This window comes from Balaenoptera musculus, chromosome 12, assembly GCF_009873245.2.
Source record: "Balaenoptera musculus isolate JJ_BM4_2016_0621 chromosome 12, mBalMus1.pri.v3, whole genome shotgun sequence".
In the NCBI taxonomy this organism is placed as follows: Eukaryota; Metazoa; Chordata; class Mammalia; order Artiodactyla; family Balaenopteridae; genus Balaenoptera; species Balaenoptera musculus.
This window is the reverse complement of record NC_045796.1, coordinates 33,698,372-33,716,010: the sequence shown is the minus strand read 5'-3', so window position 1 is coordinate 33,716,010 and position 17,639 is coordinate 33,698,372. Positions and strand designations below refer to the sequence as shown.

Here is a 17,639-nt window from a genome sequence, read left to right as displayed (position 1 = left end):
GGAACCACAAATTCTGTATATTTCTAATTACTAATCTAATTTCTAATTAGATATTTATCTTAGCATTAGTTAATTATCTTACTCTATTTTCTAACTATCTATATTATGGAAAACTATGTCAACGGGTTCTCTGCTGTCCATCTACACTTCTTTCTTTCATCTTGATTAGTTTGCCTTCACTGGTGTTCAGGCTATTATTTTCATGCTTTCTTTGTGGATCGTTTAACAATGTATTTATTGATGTTATTGTTGTTTCTGCAATTATTAAATAGCTGTATATAGTATATGTGCTTGAGAAAGTCAATGTTAATTTGAGAATTAAAGTAAATTTATCCTGAAGGAACAGTGATGATATAGATGTGGTTGGTATTGCACAAATAAAAAGTGAAACTTTCTCTTTCCTTTGCAGCCAACATATCAATTGTAGATATAGATACTAACCAGGAGGAGAACATAGCAACTTCATCTCCTGGAAACAACTTCGGTCTTGACTTGAAAGCAGATGACAAAATATATTTTGGTGGTCTGCCAACACTGAGAAATTTGAGGTAATTTGGTGTATATTTAGAGCTAAGGATTAAGTTTTAATTTAATGGCCACTATGCTCACTAGAGTTGTGAAGTTTAATTACAACAGGAATGTCATAACCTTTAGTTGCAGAAAGGCCTAATCTAAAAATTCATGTTGCATGTTACAATAACACCAGGACTTAAAAACTAAAGATTAATTTGATATCTTTGTTGAAGAGATGGATGGGAATTACTGTTTCCCTTGCAGTCACCGGATGAAAAGAATTATAAAAGTTATTAAAGGTGGAAACTGGAGTTGAATGTAATTGCCTTTCTCCTTGCACATTCACTGGAGATAATGGTGCACTGACATTGCTTAGTGTTCTGAAAATTAGTCAGTGTTCCAGGGCACTGTGAGTATAACCTATTTTATGGCTAAGCACAAGCATGATAATAGTATTGGAACTTTTCCATATGCCTGATGCTAAAGTGGTATTAGTTATTCTCGTGCCCATGTCAACATTTTTTAAAATTTCACGTATGTTTTTTAGAGAGCAGATAGGGAGATATATTTAACTCGCAGTTTAACTAGTTCAAAAAATTAATAGAAGTAACTAAAAAGTGTCAGAAAATATTTCATGTGGTATTTAATTAGTTTGCTTCTTGTTATAAAACAAACTTATAAGAAATACAAGTTATAGAGTATTTGGTGCTCAATAAATATTAATTAAATCTAATTAGAATGGGATGAATTGATTTGGCTAACCCGTAAGAGTTTACTATAAATACAGACCACCATGTTTTTAATTTTTGTTTTGTTTAGTTTGTTAGCTTTTGACGGTTGCAAAAGTCCTGTCTAGGTGTTTCTACTCTAAAAAAACACATTACGATAGGAAGGGTCTCAGAATAACTGAAAAGTACGGTGGTCAATTATTTTCATATTTCTCAAATGAGCAGTGGAAATTCAGTATCATTTTATGATAGCGAGTATGCAGACTGAGGTTTGCTCCTCTCTGTATCTAAACTCGTAAACCAGGCACCTGTCCAGTTACCAGTCTATCAAGGGTATAAGTTGATAAGCTTTAATGGTGCAGATAAACTGGCTCTGCATTCGCCTACATGATATTGCATTTGTATTAGGAATATAGATTTAAAGTGTCTGGTCAGAAAAATCATTGCAGATTAAATGTATTTGAATAGTGGCATAGTTATTACTCCAAAATCCACTTATCCATTCAACAGCTGTTTGATGAGCATCTATCAATACTATGTTTCAGGTACTATTTAAATACTAGGGATCCAGCAAATTGTTCAAGGCTAAGATTTACTTTGCAAGATCACTAACTAAATTCTCTAGGAGTGAATTAAATGTAGCCAAAATAAGGCTATCCAAAGGTGGCTTCATTTATTCCTGTGATAATGTAGCTTTAATTACCATAAAGTGATTTTTAGGAATTATCTACAAAAGTGTATATGTTAACTTCATTGAGATGGGTTTATGTATTAGTTTGCAGACTACATACCTGATGAGTCTTTACTGCCAAGATATTTTTACTCTCACAGTACAGCATTTCATAATTATAATATTTCTATGGCATGGCTCATTATTTCAAAACAATCTTTAGACATATATTTGTGACTAGTCAAGGAGCCATGCATTCATAGTTAGCTGTAATTTTGCCTACAAACAGGATCTTAATATGATAAAGTGCAAAAGATGTGATGAACATGAATTATTTTTATGTATATTAAGTTCAAAGAGGCAATAAGCTCTCCTTACAGGCTACTCATGAACACTACAGCATAGCAACACTTGTGCATTTTCCCATTTGTAAGAATGATAAATATGAGTGCTTTAAATTCAATTCCAAAATTAAAAATTTCCAAGAGAATAGTGTGGGAGATGGTCACCGTTGGACTCTATTTTCACTGTAGTCAAGGGTATATGTCTGTTTTCTTTTCTGTTGGTGTTTTATATTCCTTTCCTTTGTAGATCTCTATGAAATGCTTTCTTTTTTAAAAGATTTATGATTAAAGTCTGTTGTTTTACTAAATGAAAATGCAATTATAAGTAAATCATTTTCTTTCTCTTCCCTTTGACCTAGTATGAAAGCAAGGTAAAATTTAAATTTATGCATGCCTTCTTCAAGTGCATGGGTTGGGTAAATGTGGCTTCTTAGATAAAGCAGTGATGCAGAAGCGGAGTGACACCTATGCAGCTTTATTCACAGTACATTTCACGAACAAGTAATGCATTCTGAGATAGTTCTCATGCTGCCCTTTGCTTACAAAAATGCTGCTGCTTACCCACCATCACTGCAATTTGACTTGTTCACCAGCCGTGATGACAAAGTCGCTCTGCTTATTTGTTCAACCGCCCACGCACAGCGCCGCCAGGTGCACACATGCAGCAGCACACGCTAAGGGCAGCTGGCCAGGTTTATGGGCGAAATCTAGTTCTGGGGAACAAACTGGTCTCTTGGGTTGAACCTCAGACTCTGGTCTCCCAGGTACCGTACTGTCTGCCCAACAATCAACCTGTGCTCCCAAACGCGTACTACCTCCTGGTTGCTTTTTGCAAGGCTGCAAATATGCAAGCGTTAACATGGCCCTTGCACCTCTTGACAAAGCTGCTGCTTTCTTGCCATGTTTATTTAGAGTTTAGCTATGGAGTCAGTATTTCTCTGGAAATACTATATGTAAAACAAGTGTTTGCATGAATGACGAGGAAGCTTGCGGACAGTCAGCCTAGCTTCTCAGGAGCATTTCAGTTCCTATTTGTAGGCAGGAGGTTTTAGCGTGGAAGTTGTAAGCAGCAGCCTCTGTAAGTGGCTGATCAAACCCTGGCTAGAGCTACAGCTGAGTGTTTTGGTATTTCAAAACCTAATGGTGCCAAATTTCCCGAAAGGACATAATGAAGCTGAGCTGATACAAGAAATTTTTAAAGCAAAGTCTAGACTTTTAATACCAGAAACTAGACTATATAGAAATGAAAGTGTGTAAAAAACAATCCAAGTTGTTTAATCACGATACAGTTATAAGACCAATCAAGTGCTGTTTGCTGAGACGGCTAAAAAGCAGAGGCTGGCTTTCAGTGAAAATATATGCTAATAAAACTCTGGAATGACATTGTGTAGCTTTGTAATTTTGCCTCTGAGGCAAACAGAGGAAACAGTGGCCTGCGGTTTTCATTAGGAATCTGATCACCATATGTGATTACTTATACCCTGTGATTTTCATAATGTCGAGCTTGCTAAATCATTGTGTTTTGAAATGATTCTTTGTATTTCCCTGAAACAATGAAGTGCATAACTTGTAGGAGTGATTTATTTTATTGATAAGACCTCTGAGAAACTTGTGATAAATCAGTCTTCCTCTAAGCGAACATGGAAGCAAATGAACACTGAGAATGAAGTTCACCCATTTCCTTCACTTTATACAAGAAGAATATAAACAAGATTCTCACTCTCTAGTTGGCATGTTTTTTGTAATGACCAGCTGACTGAACAGAAGGGGAAGACCTTTGGAACAAGTGGAAATGATCAAAGAAAATAAAACAGTCCCAGAGAGAGAGAAACAAATAGAACAAATACCCAGCATGACATAAATCACCTGATACAAACTCCCAGGGTCTGATTTGCTTTCCTACCTGTTTGTCCTCATGTCATGTGTTTTTTATTAAGACAAAAAAAGGAATCCTGCCACCATGGGACAGTGAGGAGAGAATTAATCATTATCCAAATAAATATAATATCTTGGTGTTGATTGGACAGTTTTTAGAGTTGCTTATTAGCATCAAAAAAAAGTATTACTTTTTCTATTGTTGTTGACCTGCATTACTCAATATGGTAACCACTAGCCACAGTGGCTATTTAAATTTAAAGAAAATTTTTTTAAAAATGGAACTTTCCTGGTGGTCCAGTGGTTAAGACTCCATACTCCCAATGCAGGGAGCACGGGTTTGATCCAGGGTCGGGGAACTAAGATCCTGCATGCCGCATGGTGCCGCCAAAAAAATAAATAAATAAATAAATAACAATAAAAATTCAGTTTCTCATTGGCACAAACTACTTTTCAAGTGCCAGCAGCCATATATGGCTACTAATTACTGATTTGGACAGTGCAGAAAAGAATATTTCCATCATCACAGAAAGTTCTACTGGACAGTGCTGCTATAGATGAAAGAGGTGTCATCACCATTAACATCCTGCTAGCTTATGTTTATTGAGCACTTACTACGTGCTAGCATGTTTATCCCTTTTTAAGAAGTAGTGAGCAAAAAGTAAACATTCAAGTGTCATTTGGGTATTGAAGCCACTTTCAACCTTATTGGAAAAATTAAATGTATGTTTCGTGACTTTGGTTGCTTTATTTTGTTACTGCTGCAATACAGGATAAGGACTTTAGGGTCAATCTATAAACTTAATCTTAAAGGATCTTTTTTTTAGACTATGTAATCCAAAAGAATGTTTCTCAGGTTTTATTTGACTTAAAATCTTTAAAGAGAAATATGACATTATCTTATTCTTCAGCTAACCACCCCCCAAAAAACAGTCTCAATGAAAATATTATCTTTTCAAAATCGATGTTTGCAGATATTTTTTAAATTTTGAGCAAAATTTTATTTAACTTTGTCGGTATGTAGTTTGATTATGCTGTCCCATACAAGTTCTGCCCTTTGTTGGAAAAAAAGAAACACATTTCATTATGCATATGAAGCACTTCATAAGAAGTCAGTTCATTCCTGTACCTTGTATTTAAATGCAATAGGTGAGATTATTTTTTTAAAGGAGAAGAAGAAGAACTACATAAAGACTCCTTGTGCAGGATGGTGCTCATATCCACTTATCCAACCAGGAGCTAATGGAAGCATAGTTTGCTGGGTGCATGTGTGCGTGTGTGCACAGTCTGAGAGACGTGCCTGCCTGTGCAGAAATTCGGGAAGCATAGTTTGCTGGGTGCGTGTGTGCGCGTGTGCACAGTCTGAGAGACGTGCCTGCTTGTGCAGAAATTCGGGAAGCATAGTTTGCTGGGTGCACGTGTGCGCGTGTGCACAGTCTGAGAGACGTGCCTGCCTGTGCAGAAATTCGGGAAGCGTAGTTTGCTGGGTGCACGTGTGCGCGTGTGCACAGTCTGAGAGACGTGCCTGCCTGTGCAGAAATTCGGGAAGCATAGTTTGCTGGGTGTGTGTGTGCACGTGTGCACAGTCTGAGAGACGTGCCTGCCTGTGCAGCACTTTGCTCCATATGGCTTTCATCCACTAGGCACACACACTATACCGCCATTGCCCTAATGATATTGCTTTTGTTTTCCATTTAACTTTTCAACAGGCCGGAAGTAAATTTGAAGAAATATTCTGGCTGCCTCAAAGATATTGAAATTTCAAGAACTCCGTATAATATACTTAGCAGCCCTGATTATGTTGGTGTTACCAAAGGATGTTCACTGGAGGTTGGTCTCTTCTTAATGACTTCCTAAATACATTCACATCAGATTTCACTTACTTAGGTTGGGTCTATTACGGGGACCAGTCCTTGTTAATATATTTTAAATTCCTACTGACCCTAGTCTTAGCTATGCATAAATAATAAAGCAAGATTGAAGTACTTCTGTAAGTTTTCATGATCAACTGAACTTAGGAGAACAGTATTATAGAGACCCCAAATTGTGAACCGGTTTCCCACATGTACAGCACTTCATAGCATGTATTTTTAATATTAATCTCTTCTCTGGTTGCTTCTTCCTTTCCCACACTACTTTTCTCTTTTCCTCATTTTTGTCATCTATATTAGATTTAGTTTACCTTCATGTATTTGATATAGCTTTATTAGCAGCCTTAAATTATTTTTCTGAAATGTGTTAGGAGTTTACACAAATAGCAAGTAATAGTTTACACCATGATCATTAGTGCATAGAATCTTGTTCACAGCTTAGAAGTCAAACCTCCTTTTCTTTGAAAATGGCACATAGTGGGAACCATCTACAAAGACTTGGCTTTGACGGGACTGCAAAGTCCCCTGTTACCAGGTATCTTCAGTATCATTTCTTTATTGCCAAAGCAGCCCAGAAGCTTCCTGATACCCCTTGACTATTTTGCACTGACTCTTCAGTAGAGGCTGACCCATAGGAGAGAGGAACACCGGTCACAGCTCTGCTCTCTTATTATATCTGTAAACAAGATACAACAGTCATCAGCAAATATTAGTAAAAGTTTTATGGGAATTCTAAAAGTGATGAGTTTGTTTAAAAAGAAAATGTTAAATATATCATACTTACAAATTTTTAATTACCCTGATGTGACACAACTATTCATTTTAGCTGCTTCCTCCAATTAAGATTATGTTAAAGCATTGTGATAGGAGATGAAGGGATTTGGGGAAAAAGAAAAAGTAAATCGCCATGAGGTTTAAAGACTGAAACAGAACTTTCAGGGTCTTCACTGTGCCTAGTTATACAGTCTCCAAGTTGGAATTAGCCATAGACATCCACCCTGAGAAGCTTGGGAATGAGGAAAAAGGAAGTACATACAGAATCGAATCGCTAAGAATCCATACTAGCCTCTTTTTACTCAGAGTTTTAATCTTCCAAAGCCTAACTCTCATCCACATGCAAAAGATATATACATGAGGATGGAAAACTGTCCAGAAAATGAATAGCCTGTATGTGTGGAAATGATGATTCTGTAAAGGCACTTTTCAATAACTGGGAATTATTTGCAACTAAAATATGATGCAGAAAGTTCAATATTTGATAAATATTGAAAAGTCTGCACAGTAGTTTTATCTGAAGTATCCAGAATTCTGTGATCTGAAGATTGGAATCAAAAACAGATTGTACATTTTACAACACATTTAACTGGGCCTGAAACACTGTGGAGGAAAATAACCTGCATTAAAGGATTCCTTGTTTTCACTCCAGCCAAATCCAGGGCTTTTTAAATGAATGTTTTAAGCACTCTAAATGCCCAACTCCATGGGCGTGCTTAAATAAGTCCTAGCACAGTCATACAGTGGAATGACCTCCTGCTATTAAAAGTGATGATGAGATCTGTGTTTACTGACAGAGATGTCCTCCACATGTGAAGTGAGAAAGAGAAGTTACAAATGAACGTGCCTGTCATGATTCAGTTTAAATATAGACAGGAGGAGAGAGCAAGAGGGCAAGGTGTAAAAGATAAAATGAGTGAACGAAAACATGCATGCATGCATGCGTGAATGAATGGATTAGAAAAAGCTATATGCTTCTACACAGCTTTGGAATGGGGGTGATTTTTACTTTCTCCCTTTTGCACTTTGTTACCGTTTAAAATGTTACTGTTTTAATTTTATTATCAGCAAGGACAATGACACTACTTTCATTCTGAGAAGAAACCTAGACTAAGAACTATTTGGTTTATTTATTTTTAAGATATAGATTGTATCTGATTTTTTAAAAATTCCGCTAGAGTGTCCTTATATACTTGAGAGCAGCGGACATCTTTACCTTGGGCTCTTCACTGAGGAAGAATGCAGACAGAGACCATGGTCAGACTCAGCTATAAAACATAAGCAATTAGTTGGTAGATGGTATTCCAGGGATCCATTAGAGAGTTTTCAAGGGAGACTTAGCAAGACAGATTTAAACCAAAAGAAAATGTTACCTGTCAGTGATAATCTTTTATATTTCAAATCAAAAGTTCTAGAATAAAAGCAGAGGCTCCAATTTTTATTTTAACTCAAACTGCTCAGAAAATTCAGTTACAGCTAGAAATAATATTTCTTTAGTTGCTCTTAAGCTCTCCATGTAACTGTGGGTTTTTATGTGTTCTAAAATGACACTGTATTTCATAGTAACGTTGAGTGCATTGAGGAGGGTGAGTGAGATGGAGAAATTAATTTAAATGTTCATTTCTAATGCTTTCTTCCCTTCTTTCCTTTTACCCAAAGAACGTTTACACAGTTAGCTTCCCGAAGCCTGGTTTTGTAGAGCTGTCCCCTGTGCCTATTGATGTAGGAACAGAAATCAACCTGTCCTTCAGCACCAAGAATGAGTCTGGTATTATTCTCTTGGGAAGTGGAGGGACACCAGCGCCACCTAGGAGAAAACGAAGGCAAACTGGACAGGTACCCTCACACCTAGCTAATAATGCATTTTCCCTAATGCTTATATAAAATAATTATTTTATAGAGACTCAGGTGAAGCATTTACAGTTTATAAATTGTTTTTATATTTTTTGATTTGCATCATTTATTTCCACTATCATCTTCTTAGGACAATTATCTCCACTAGGATTTTCCTGTTGGTCAGTTCTAGGTGCAGACACACTTGTACTTACATCCATATTTCATATGGGTTTTGCATATATAAAGAGAGAAAGCATAAAATACATTCACATTGTGTTAATCTTCTCTCTAAGTCCAATTTCCTACCAGATCTGTAGATAACCAGATGGAGTCCCTTACATTTAAATTTAAATTTAAATTTTTTTAGGATCAGTTTCCCATTTTCACTAGCTAATGTGATACAGTCTGTTGGAGCCTAACCTGCTGCACCCTCTCTGGACAGAGAGAAGGCAGAGAATGGACCTGGGCAGGAGAAGGTGAAGAGAACACAACCAACACAGGCATGGACACTAGCGACATTAAAATAAAGCCTGCACAGTGTCTGCTTTGTAGGGTTGTGAGCTTTAGTTTTCATACCCCCTAGCCATTTGATTCTGTTAAAAGCTGTCTCTTAGTTGTCCTGATCTAGGCACCATAACTCTTTACTGCATGGATATTCCTCCAATACTTTCAATCACATTTTTAAAGATATACATTTTTCCATTTAATCTCATTTTTCTCAGTGAAGGGGTGCTTAGGAATTACCAGTATGCCATGGCCAAAGCACAGAGTGCTTTACAAATATAGCCTTAAATATGCATGCATTCTTGTAAATCAGGTTGTGTTGTTTGTGATTATGTTTTTTTAAATCACTTTTAGCATTTAAAACTTAGTAATGGGTAGTCATATAATAATACTATTTTCTTCCCCCACAAAAAAAATAAACACTAAACAAAATATGGTTGACCCTTGAACAACACAAGTTTGAAGTGCACAGGTCCAGATATACACGGGTTTTATTCAATAGTAAATACAACAGTACCACACGATCCGAGGTTGGTTGAAACTGAGAATGCAGAACATCTGATACGGAGGAACTGCGTATAGGGAGGGCTGACTATAATTTATACTCAGATTTTTGACTGTGCGGAGGGTCAGCGCCCCGTGTTGTTCAAAGGTCAGCTGTATTGGCAAATAAAATCCAAAGATGCATTACCATGAGTAATTTGCAATATCTCAGGAATACAAAGGTGGCTTGATATTAGAAAACCTAAAATCATAGAATCATTTTGATAAATGCAGAGAAAACTTTTGGTAAAACTTAACAACCATTCCTGATTAAAAACAAACAAACAAAAAAGACTTGGTAAACTAAGAACAGGATGGGGCTTCTTGATAGGAAAACATTATAAACATTTTCTATGAAATCAAGCCCAAGAAAAGATGAATATTATCACTGTATCGGTCTTAGCCAATACGATAACAAAAGAACAAGTAAATATAGTACAAGAACAAGTATATAATTTAAGAATAAATATAACAAAACAAATGTAAGACCTATATGGAAAAAATTTAAAATCTTACTGAAAAATTACATCAGACTACTTATTAAAGTCAACATGTTAATGGAAAGACTCAGTGTTAAAAATATATCAGTTCTCCACAAAGTGATATGTAGATTCACCTTCAATGAAAATACCACCTTATCTTTTTGTAAATCAGGACAAGCTAATTCTAAAATTTATATCAAAGATCGAAAGCCCAAGAAACTCCTGAAATAGAAGAATAAGTTGGTGGACTGTCCTAGCAGATATCAGCACATTAGAAGCTAGAGTTTTGAATCATGGGAGTATGGTGTTAATTCACGGATAACTCTGTGTCAGTGGAACAGAATAGAGAGCCAAGTATAGATGGAAACAACATTTGGCAATAGGTGGCATTGCACATCATTAGGGAAAAAGTGGCCCTTTCAGTGGATGATTCTGGGGCAATTGCTTATCCATATAGAAAAAAATGAACTAATTTCTACTTCATGCCAGACAGAAAAATAAATTCCCAATGAATTAAAGCCTTACATATGAAAGGAAAAAAGTTTTAAAAGTTTAGAAGAAAATATAAAAGGATAACCTTTGACCTCAGGGAAGAAAAGGATTTCTTTGGGAAGAAAAAAAACCAAAAAATATTTTTTGAAGAGTAGAGGGAGAAAAAGTGGTATTTTATCTCATTTTTTACTATGCATAAGCACTGAATAAATATAAAATATAACTGTTCTCTTAAAGCCTTTATCTTTTAATCATAAAAATAAAATTATTTTCTCACTGCTACAAATGATAAGCTAGTTATAATAAGAGGGCCAGATCAAACGTTCTGAAATAGGTTTCACTAAAGGATATGTGTTTCCTAGGTCACAGTCAAATAGTTAAGCACCACCCATCGTTTTCAGATTTCTCCTCATCAGAACTAAATGAATGGACTTGAGTCATCAGATTTAAGGATAGTTCTTAAAATAAAACATGTTCCCATTAAAACAAGTAAAATGAGAAAATATTAAGCACTATAGTACAAAGTAAATTAGAAATAACATGTTAATGTTTCAACATTTTAATGATAATGAGTATCTAATTTTTAAGATCTCATTGTCAATGCTATCTGAAAGAGGAAACAATGTTAAATAGTTCATGTCTGTTGTAGAATCAATACTGGTTAAATGACATACTTTATTTTTCAAAGCTACCAGTTTTGATACCCATAGGGTCATTTGTGATTATGTTCTGCTAAAGGGGTTTGAGAACTCAGCCAGCTAAAAAAATTTTAATTGAGTAGATGGCAGTTGCCCCTTTTGATGAATGGCAAGCACTAATCCAGATCCTCTGGCCATTTTGTGTTGGACACGCCGCGGCATAGACGATTTTGTAAGTTATTGGAGACGTTATGATGTTCGAATGAAACCATCTCCACTACCTCAGGTGACTCGCAGAGGACCAAGTGATCACCGTGTATCAGGTGCCACCCCCCTGCTCCACAAGAAAGGCAGCAAGCGTAGCGTCAGCTTTGGGGAGAAGGACTGCGTTCAAGCTCCCTGGGGTTCATAAACTGATCTCAAAAGCATACTGTTTCTATAGTAACAGTAGCAAAAAGAAAGCAGTCCTGTTTGTGGATGAAAAATTGTCTTCCTTCTATTCTAAATCTGGGAGACAAGTTGCATGTTGATAGCAATCTATCCACCAGCCCCGAGAACGAATTGAAATCTAAACACTCAAAATGCCGTGAGGTTGGGAGTCAGACCTCATTTCCAGAAGCTAGCTGTCCGTTTGTGAATACAAGGGAGAGGGATTTTATTGACACCCTTTATTTCCTGATGGGTTTTGTGAGTTAGAAGCCCAGTGCCAGCACAACTGTTCCTTTCAGCATTGCAAATCTGCTTTGCAGAGACTGCTATGTTACTACCTCCACTTTCCACATCATCTAACAAGCAAAAATGGTAAATGATTAAAAAGCTATTTCCAGCTGCTTTAAATACTCTTTTTAAGAAAATACTGAGTCTTAACTTCTCAGGTAAGATCTCAGAGCGGATGAATACGCAGTTCTGTCAGGGAACTAAGCTAAGTCATAGATGAGACTCCTCTTTAATCTTCAATGACCATTTGCTATTGCAGGCCTATTATGCGATATTCCTGAACAAGGGTCGTCTGGAAGTGCATCTCTCCACAGGGGCACGAACAATGAGGAAAATTGCCGTCAAACCAGAGCCGAGTCTGTTTCACGACGGGAGAGAACATTCTGTTCATGTAGAGAGAGCTAGAGGGTAACAATAGTCCTAACGACTGACTGTACTGTCATAACTAACGCGAACTCCTTTGCTCGCCTTAGTCCTTTACTGGACCTTTGTGTGCATGGACATACGATGCATTGCAAAACTATCAAGTAGTTTAATTTCATCTTCTTTATATTTCATACTTCGGGAACCTCATTTCCCTTGACCCTTAGGAGTCTTGTTCTTAACGTTTTTATGCTAGGTGGCTCTCCTCTCCACCTTTGGAAAAACCAAATGCATCCTCTGAAGCGTAGATAAGAAAACTCTCTCCCTCCTCACCTCTCAGATACTCTCTTCTCAAGTAGGGCATACCAGCCTTTGGCAGCTGCTGTTTCATTCAGGTTCCAAAGCAGTTATGGCAGCTGCTTAAAAATCCGTCACAGATACAAGCGCGGCCGCGGCTGCAGGACCCATGGAGCACGGTTCTGCGCATGCCTCGTCCCCGGCCCTCACCTCCCCCACCCCCCGCCAAGGTGTGCTGGGTCCCTGCGGGGCGGCTCCGTGAGGGAACAGAGTTGAGAGAGGGAAGGGAGAAGGCTGCCGTCTTGCCATCCGTGCACGGAGGCTGCCTTTCTGCAGATCCACCAGAGCACCTGCTTCCCAGCCCTGAGTCAGGGAATTGCTTATTAGTGTTATAAGCTGATTTCTCATTTCTTCAGAATGCTACAGTACTTCATACTTACTTTACTGGGGAAGTCATTTGGTTTTTTTTTTTCATCAAAATGTTGTATGACAACTCAGAGAGGTAATGAACTTAGACGAACAATTAGAGAAAAAGAAAACAGAAACCCAGAGACTTCAGACCTCCAGACCCACAATCCATTTATTAGACTGAAGACATAGAAGAGACCTGGAAATCAAATCTGATGAAACCTCAAAACACAGAGAATACTTTTAAACACAACAACAGTATGAATGTGTAGCAAAAGTTCAAGTAAGCAGATGTTATTCTGTACTTAAAGACCTCCATTTTCTAATCATCCTCTTGTGTGGATAACAGTTTAAATAAGTAATAAGAATGCCTTGTCTTCTAAGTAAGTGACGAAGCTCTCCTTGGTTCATGTTTTTCTATTACACAGAGCATTAGGTTGTGGGATGAAATGATACTAAGCCTTCTTGCAGAGTATCTTCTAACTGAGATGTTTAGAAACCATGATTAAGACAAATGAGGGATCAATATTTGGACAAACTAAGAACTTTTACTAATCTTATAGGCACATATTGCAGTCATGGTCTCTGAAGAGAAATGCAAACTGAATTTTCTCATTTGAATCTTAGGGAATGCTCTAGAATACTGATTTTACATGTCTTCTAGACTAGATTTCAGGTCCTTTGCCAAATGTTAGTCCTTCTCATTGTAGGAAAGACTTTCTAAAGTCTTTAAATTTTAAATAACTTCAAGAAGCAAATGCAGATCTGACAAATATCGTTGACCAAAAAATCATCCAAATATGTTATTTTGTAGAGAAAGGATTCTGACATTCTCAAGTGCATTATGATGTTATGCTAAGGTGTCCTTTTAACAGGTGTCTCTTCAAGAAGGGTATTTTATTATGCCAGCTCCACAGCTGTTGGCCATCAATCCAACCTTTATTTGATTAAGCCCAGTGTATAGTACATCCCCTGAAAACTGGTCGTTCAGTTAATTGGCCATATAAACAAACAGTTTTACTATTCGCTGTTAATTAAAGGATAATGTATTGGACATATTAGTGGGTTGTCACTGCAGTCTGTGGCAAAGCAAGAACTCATTTGCACCATAATGTCTCATTCAGCACTCTGAGGTCAAAAAACAATCATCACCTATCCTTTAGGCGAGCACCTCAATTAACTGATTAACTAGAGATCACTAATGACCCTAAGAACATCTCCCAGAAACATATTTTAATGCTTCCTTTCAATTCTATGGCATGCTCTGTGTCAAATAGTAAACAAAGATTATGTCCTTGAGTCATTCTAAATGTGTGTGAGATCTGTATTAATATCCTTTCATCACAGATGAGGATATATTAACTAATTTGCCCAAAATCACATAGCTAGTAAATAACAGAGGCAGGATTTAAAGTATATCCCAGATATACTTGACTTTAACACCCCCATCTGTGCTCACCCGCTATTTAGTCTTACCCTTTTTGTGACCTCAGAGATTTGTATTACTTCATGTTGATTATGATACTCCTATTAACTTGGAAATATTTGCTTTCTTCCAACACTGTTTAGACCATAAATGTCAATTTCTTTTCTTAAAACTCTGGATAAGATGGCAATTTTAATACCATTAATACCACCTCATAAAATCAATAGATTTTTACCAAATAGAGAGGCAAACTTTTCAATATTACTCTTGCCCTTTTCTCTCCCTCTCTGCCTCTCTTTACCCCTCCTCCCACATTCTCTCTCCTTTTCTACCCCTTCCTCTGCAAAAATTTCACTCCCTTCACTTTGGTATCTAATTTCCTAGTTCTCCAGTGACCTCTGCCTTTTATAACTGCTTGGCCCTCTGACCTTCCACCTGGAGTCCACCTCAGTGGCCAGTAGTTCTAACTGGACGAAAACAGTAAACCCTAAGAGCCTGGAGTAGACGTTTAGGCAAGTAGGTATTCTCCTACGTGAAAGCATTCTTCACACACGTACAGAATTAGGTTAAAGACCAGAAAGTGGTAGCAAATATTTCAGGAGTAATTTGAGGTTTCCAGAAAGGGACCCTGGTTTGGACACTGCAACCCAAATATTTCTTTCTTACCATCAATTTAAAAAATTTCAGATTTTGTTTCTCGTGTAAATTGCAAATATCAGGGCACTTCTCTTAATATCTTTTACCATGTACGCAGTTCATTTGGTGGTGGTTTGAAAAAAATCTTTGATCAATATTCCATACAAATTAAGAAATAGAATTTAAGTAATAAAATATTTAATTATAAAACTTCAAGAATCAACTATTGAAATCTTAAGGAAATTCAGCTGACCTATCACAATACTAATAGTAATGTAATGATTCTGATAATGCTTTTTGCACATAGTAGGTCCACAGTAAAGAGTTTTTGAATAAATACTTTTTAGAAAGGAAGTGCACCAGAATCAGAGAGGACATGTAGGTAATACCCCTATTTACAAAGAACTAAATAAATGACCTAGATTTGATGCTCCTAGGATGTAAAATGGAAACTGGATTCAGCTATAGTCTTCTAGCAGTGCCCTTATTAAGTAGTACAGACTCAGTGCAATGCCTTAGTTAATGCTTTCCATGGTTTGAAATAGGTGTTCTTATCCTCATTTTATAAATGAATGAAATGAGACTGAGCAAGATTAAATAACTGGCCCAAGGTCACACAGCTAGTGAGCTTCCATACTAGTGCTTAATTCCAGTCTGTTCCTTCTGAAAGCTCAGGCTCATTCTACATCTCCACCCTATGATCCAGTAAGAAAGGACCATTGCTATGGTCCTTGGCCCAGAGTCCGGCAAAACATCAATGTATCATTTCCCCTATTTTGCCTTTGAAACTAAACCCAACCTGCTCCCTCTACACCTCCTGAATAATGACATTTTGAGCCACAACAATATCTATTCTTTGTCTTATTCTCTTACATTTGAATTGTCCCAAAGTGGGCCAGTTGTTCAGTGCCATTTCAGAGCATCTTTGCGCTAGTTTATTGTTTCTAATTCTACATGTGGTTTTTCTTCTTTCTAAATCAAGTAAAATGGCATTTTAGAACTGAGTTTTCCACCTAAGTGCTTAGGGTTTTCTTGCCAGATGTGAAATAAGTTTTCAGTAATCCGCTCATGATCCTTGGGCTATTGACTAACACTTATGACTAAGAGCCCCATGCTGACTATTGGGACTAAAGTTTAAAACCTGCTTCTAGAACAAAAGAGAAAATGCTTTTGGTCATTTTCATCAGCAGAACTCTTTGTCTCCTGATTCTTTGCCCCAGGATCCACAGAGTGAATAAGTAGCATGAGGTGCTCAATTAGTAATGTGTGAGTTATCTCTCATAAGCAAATTAGGGAAATTAATGAAACCGCCACTAAGGAAAATCATTGCCGAGAACAGTTAGCATGGTATTCTGGCCTGCCACTTCTATTCAAAAGCCAGCAGCTACATTCTTTATAAAACATCCTGTAAGTGTTTGCTGTTGATTCCTGCAATCTAAGCTCTCAGGAGTACAGTTTGTTCCCCAGCAAGAAGATAACAGCTAGCACAAAGCAAGAAATACAGAGCTACACAAAACGTGACCCCATGCTGTGCTAAACCGACTGAGCCTCCTGCGATTAGACATTACTGCCCCTTACAGAAGCCTCTGCTCCACAGGGTCACGTGTAAGGCTGCTGTTGTCAACCACCACCAGAGGCTAGTGTTGCAGCTGCACCATTGCCTTGTTTCCGGAAACTCTCAAGGAAAGTTTACAAGGGAGGCAGAGGGACGAGATCCTGAGAAACAGTACTGTTTGCTTAGTGTCGAATCCCTAATCATCAAACTTGGCTCTCTTAAAAGCTTCAGGAAGGAGGGGTGCGGGGTGGCAGGAAAGAGAGTTGGATTTCCGGTTGTGTTGGACGTTGTGTGTTTTATACTTGTTTATTTTCAATGTTTCATCAGCATCTTTACTGTTCAAGTTGATGAAGACAGAAGGCATGTGCAAAATCTGACAATAGAACAGGCGATAGAAGTTAAAAAGCTTTTCGTCGGGGGTGCTCCAACTGAATTTCAACCTTCCCCACTCAGAAATATTCCTCCTTTTGAAGGCTGTATATGGAACCTTGTTATAAACTCTGTGTAAGTGAATCTCGTTACTAATTTTTTTTTTTTTTTTTTTTTTTGGTATGAGCATCACTGTTGCATCTACACTATCCAAAACCATAGGGGGAAGGAAACAGTGAAGATCTTCAAGTTAGATTTTTTTTTTTTTAATTGCACTGATGACCTTTAAAATGGGAAAGGGGAAATTTGATGTCATGGTAAGGAAGCAGGACAATGAAAAATAGGAGAAAGTATTGAATTTTAATTATATTCCCTTAGCCCTATGGACTTTGCACAGCCTGTATCCTTCAAAAATGCAGACATCGGTCGCTGTGCCCATCCGAAACCACCTGAGGATGAAGAAGGAGCAGTTCCAGCTGAAACAGTTATCCAGCCAGAGCCAGTTCCCACCCCAGCCGTACCTGCACCCACCCCAGTTCTGGCACATGTAAGTGTTTATATCCCATCGCTTTCTCATTTTAACCCTGTGATTTTTAGT

The 17,639-nt window shown here is 37.4% G+C and overlaps 1 protein-coding gene across 7 annotated transcripts in view; it reads left to right on the top strand.

The window, feature by feature from the left end:
* Positions 1-17,639, top strand: part of LAMA2 (laminin subunit alpha 2) — a 603,913-nt gene that overhangs the window by 557,530 nt on the left and 28,744 nt on the right. For 5 of the 7 annotated variants that reach the window (XM_036871360.1, XM_036871357.1, XM_036871359.1 and 2 more), the window contains 7 exons: positions 410-548; positions 2,615-2,626; positions 5,840-5,960; positions 8,435-8,611; positions 12,247-12,395; positions 17,000-17,176; positions 17,420-17,588. In XM_036871360.1, the coding sequence (XP_036727255.1) occupies positions 410-548; positions 2,615-2,626; positions 5,840-5,960; positions 8,435-8,611; positions 12,247-12,395; positions 17,000-17,176; positions 17,420-17,588 (944 nt within the window). The remainder of the gene's footprint in view (positions 1-409; positions 549-2,614; positions 2,627-5,839; positions 5,961-8,434; positions 8,612-12,246; positions 12,396-16,999; positions 17,177-17,419; positions 17,589-17,639) is intronic. The other 2 variants (XM_036871358.1, XM_036871364.1) reach the window with 1 other exon arrangement.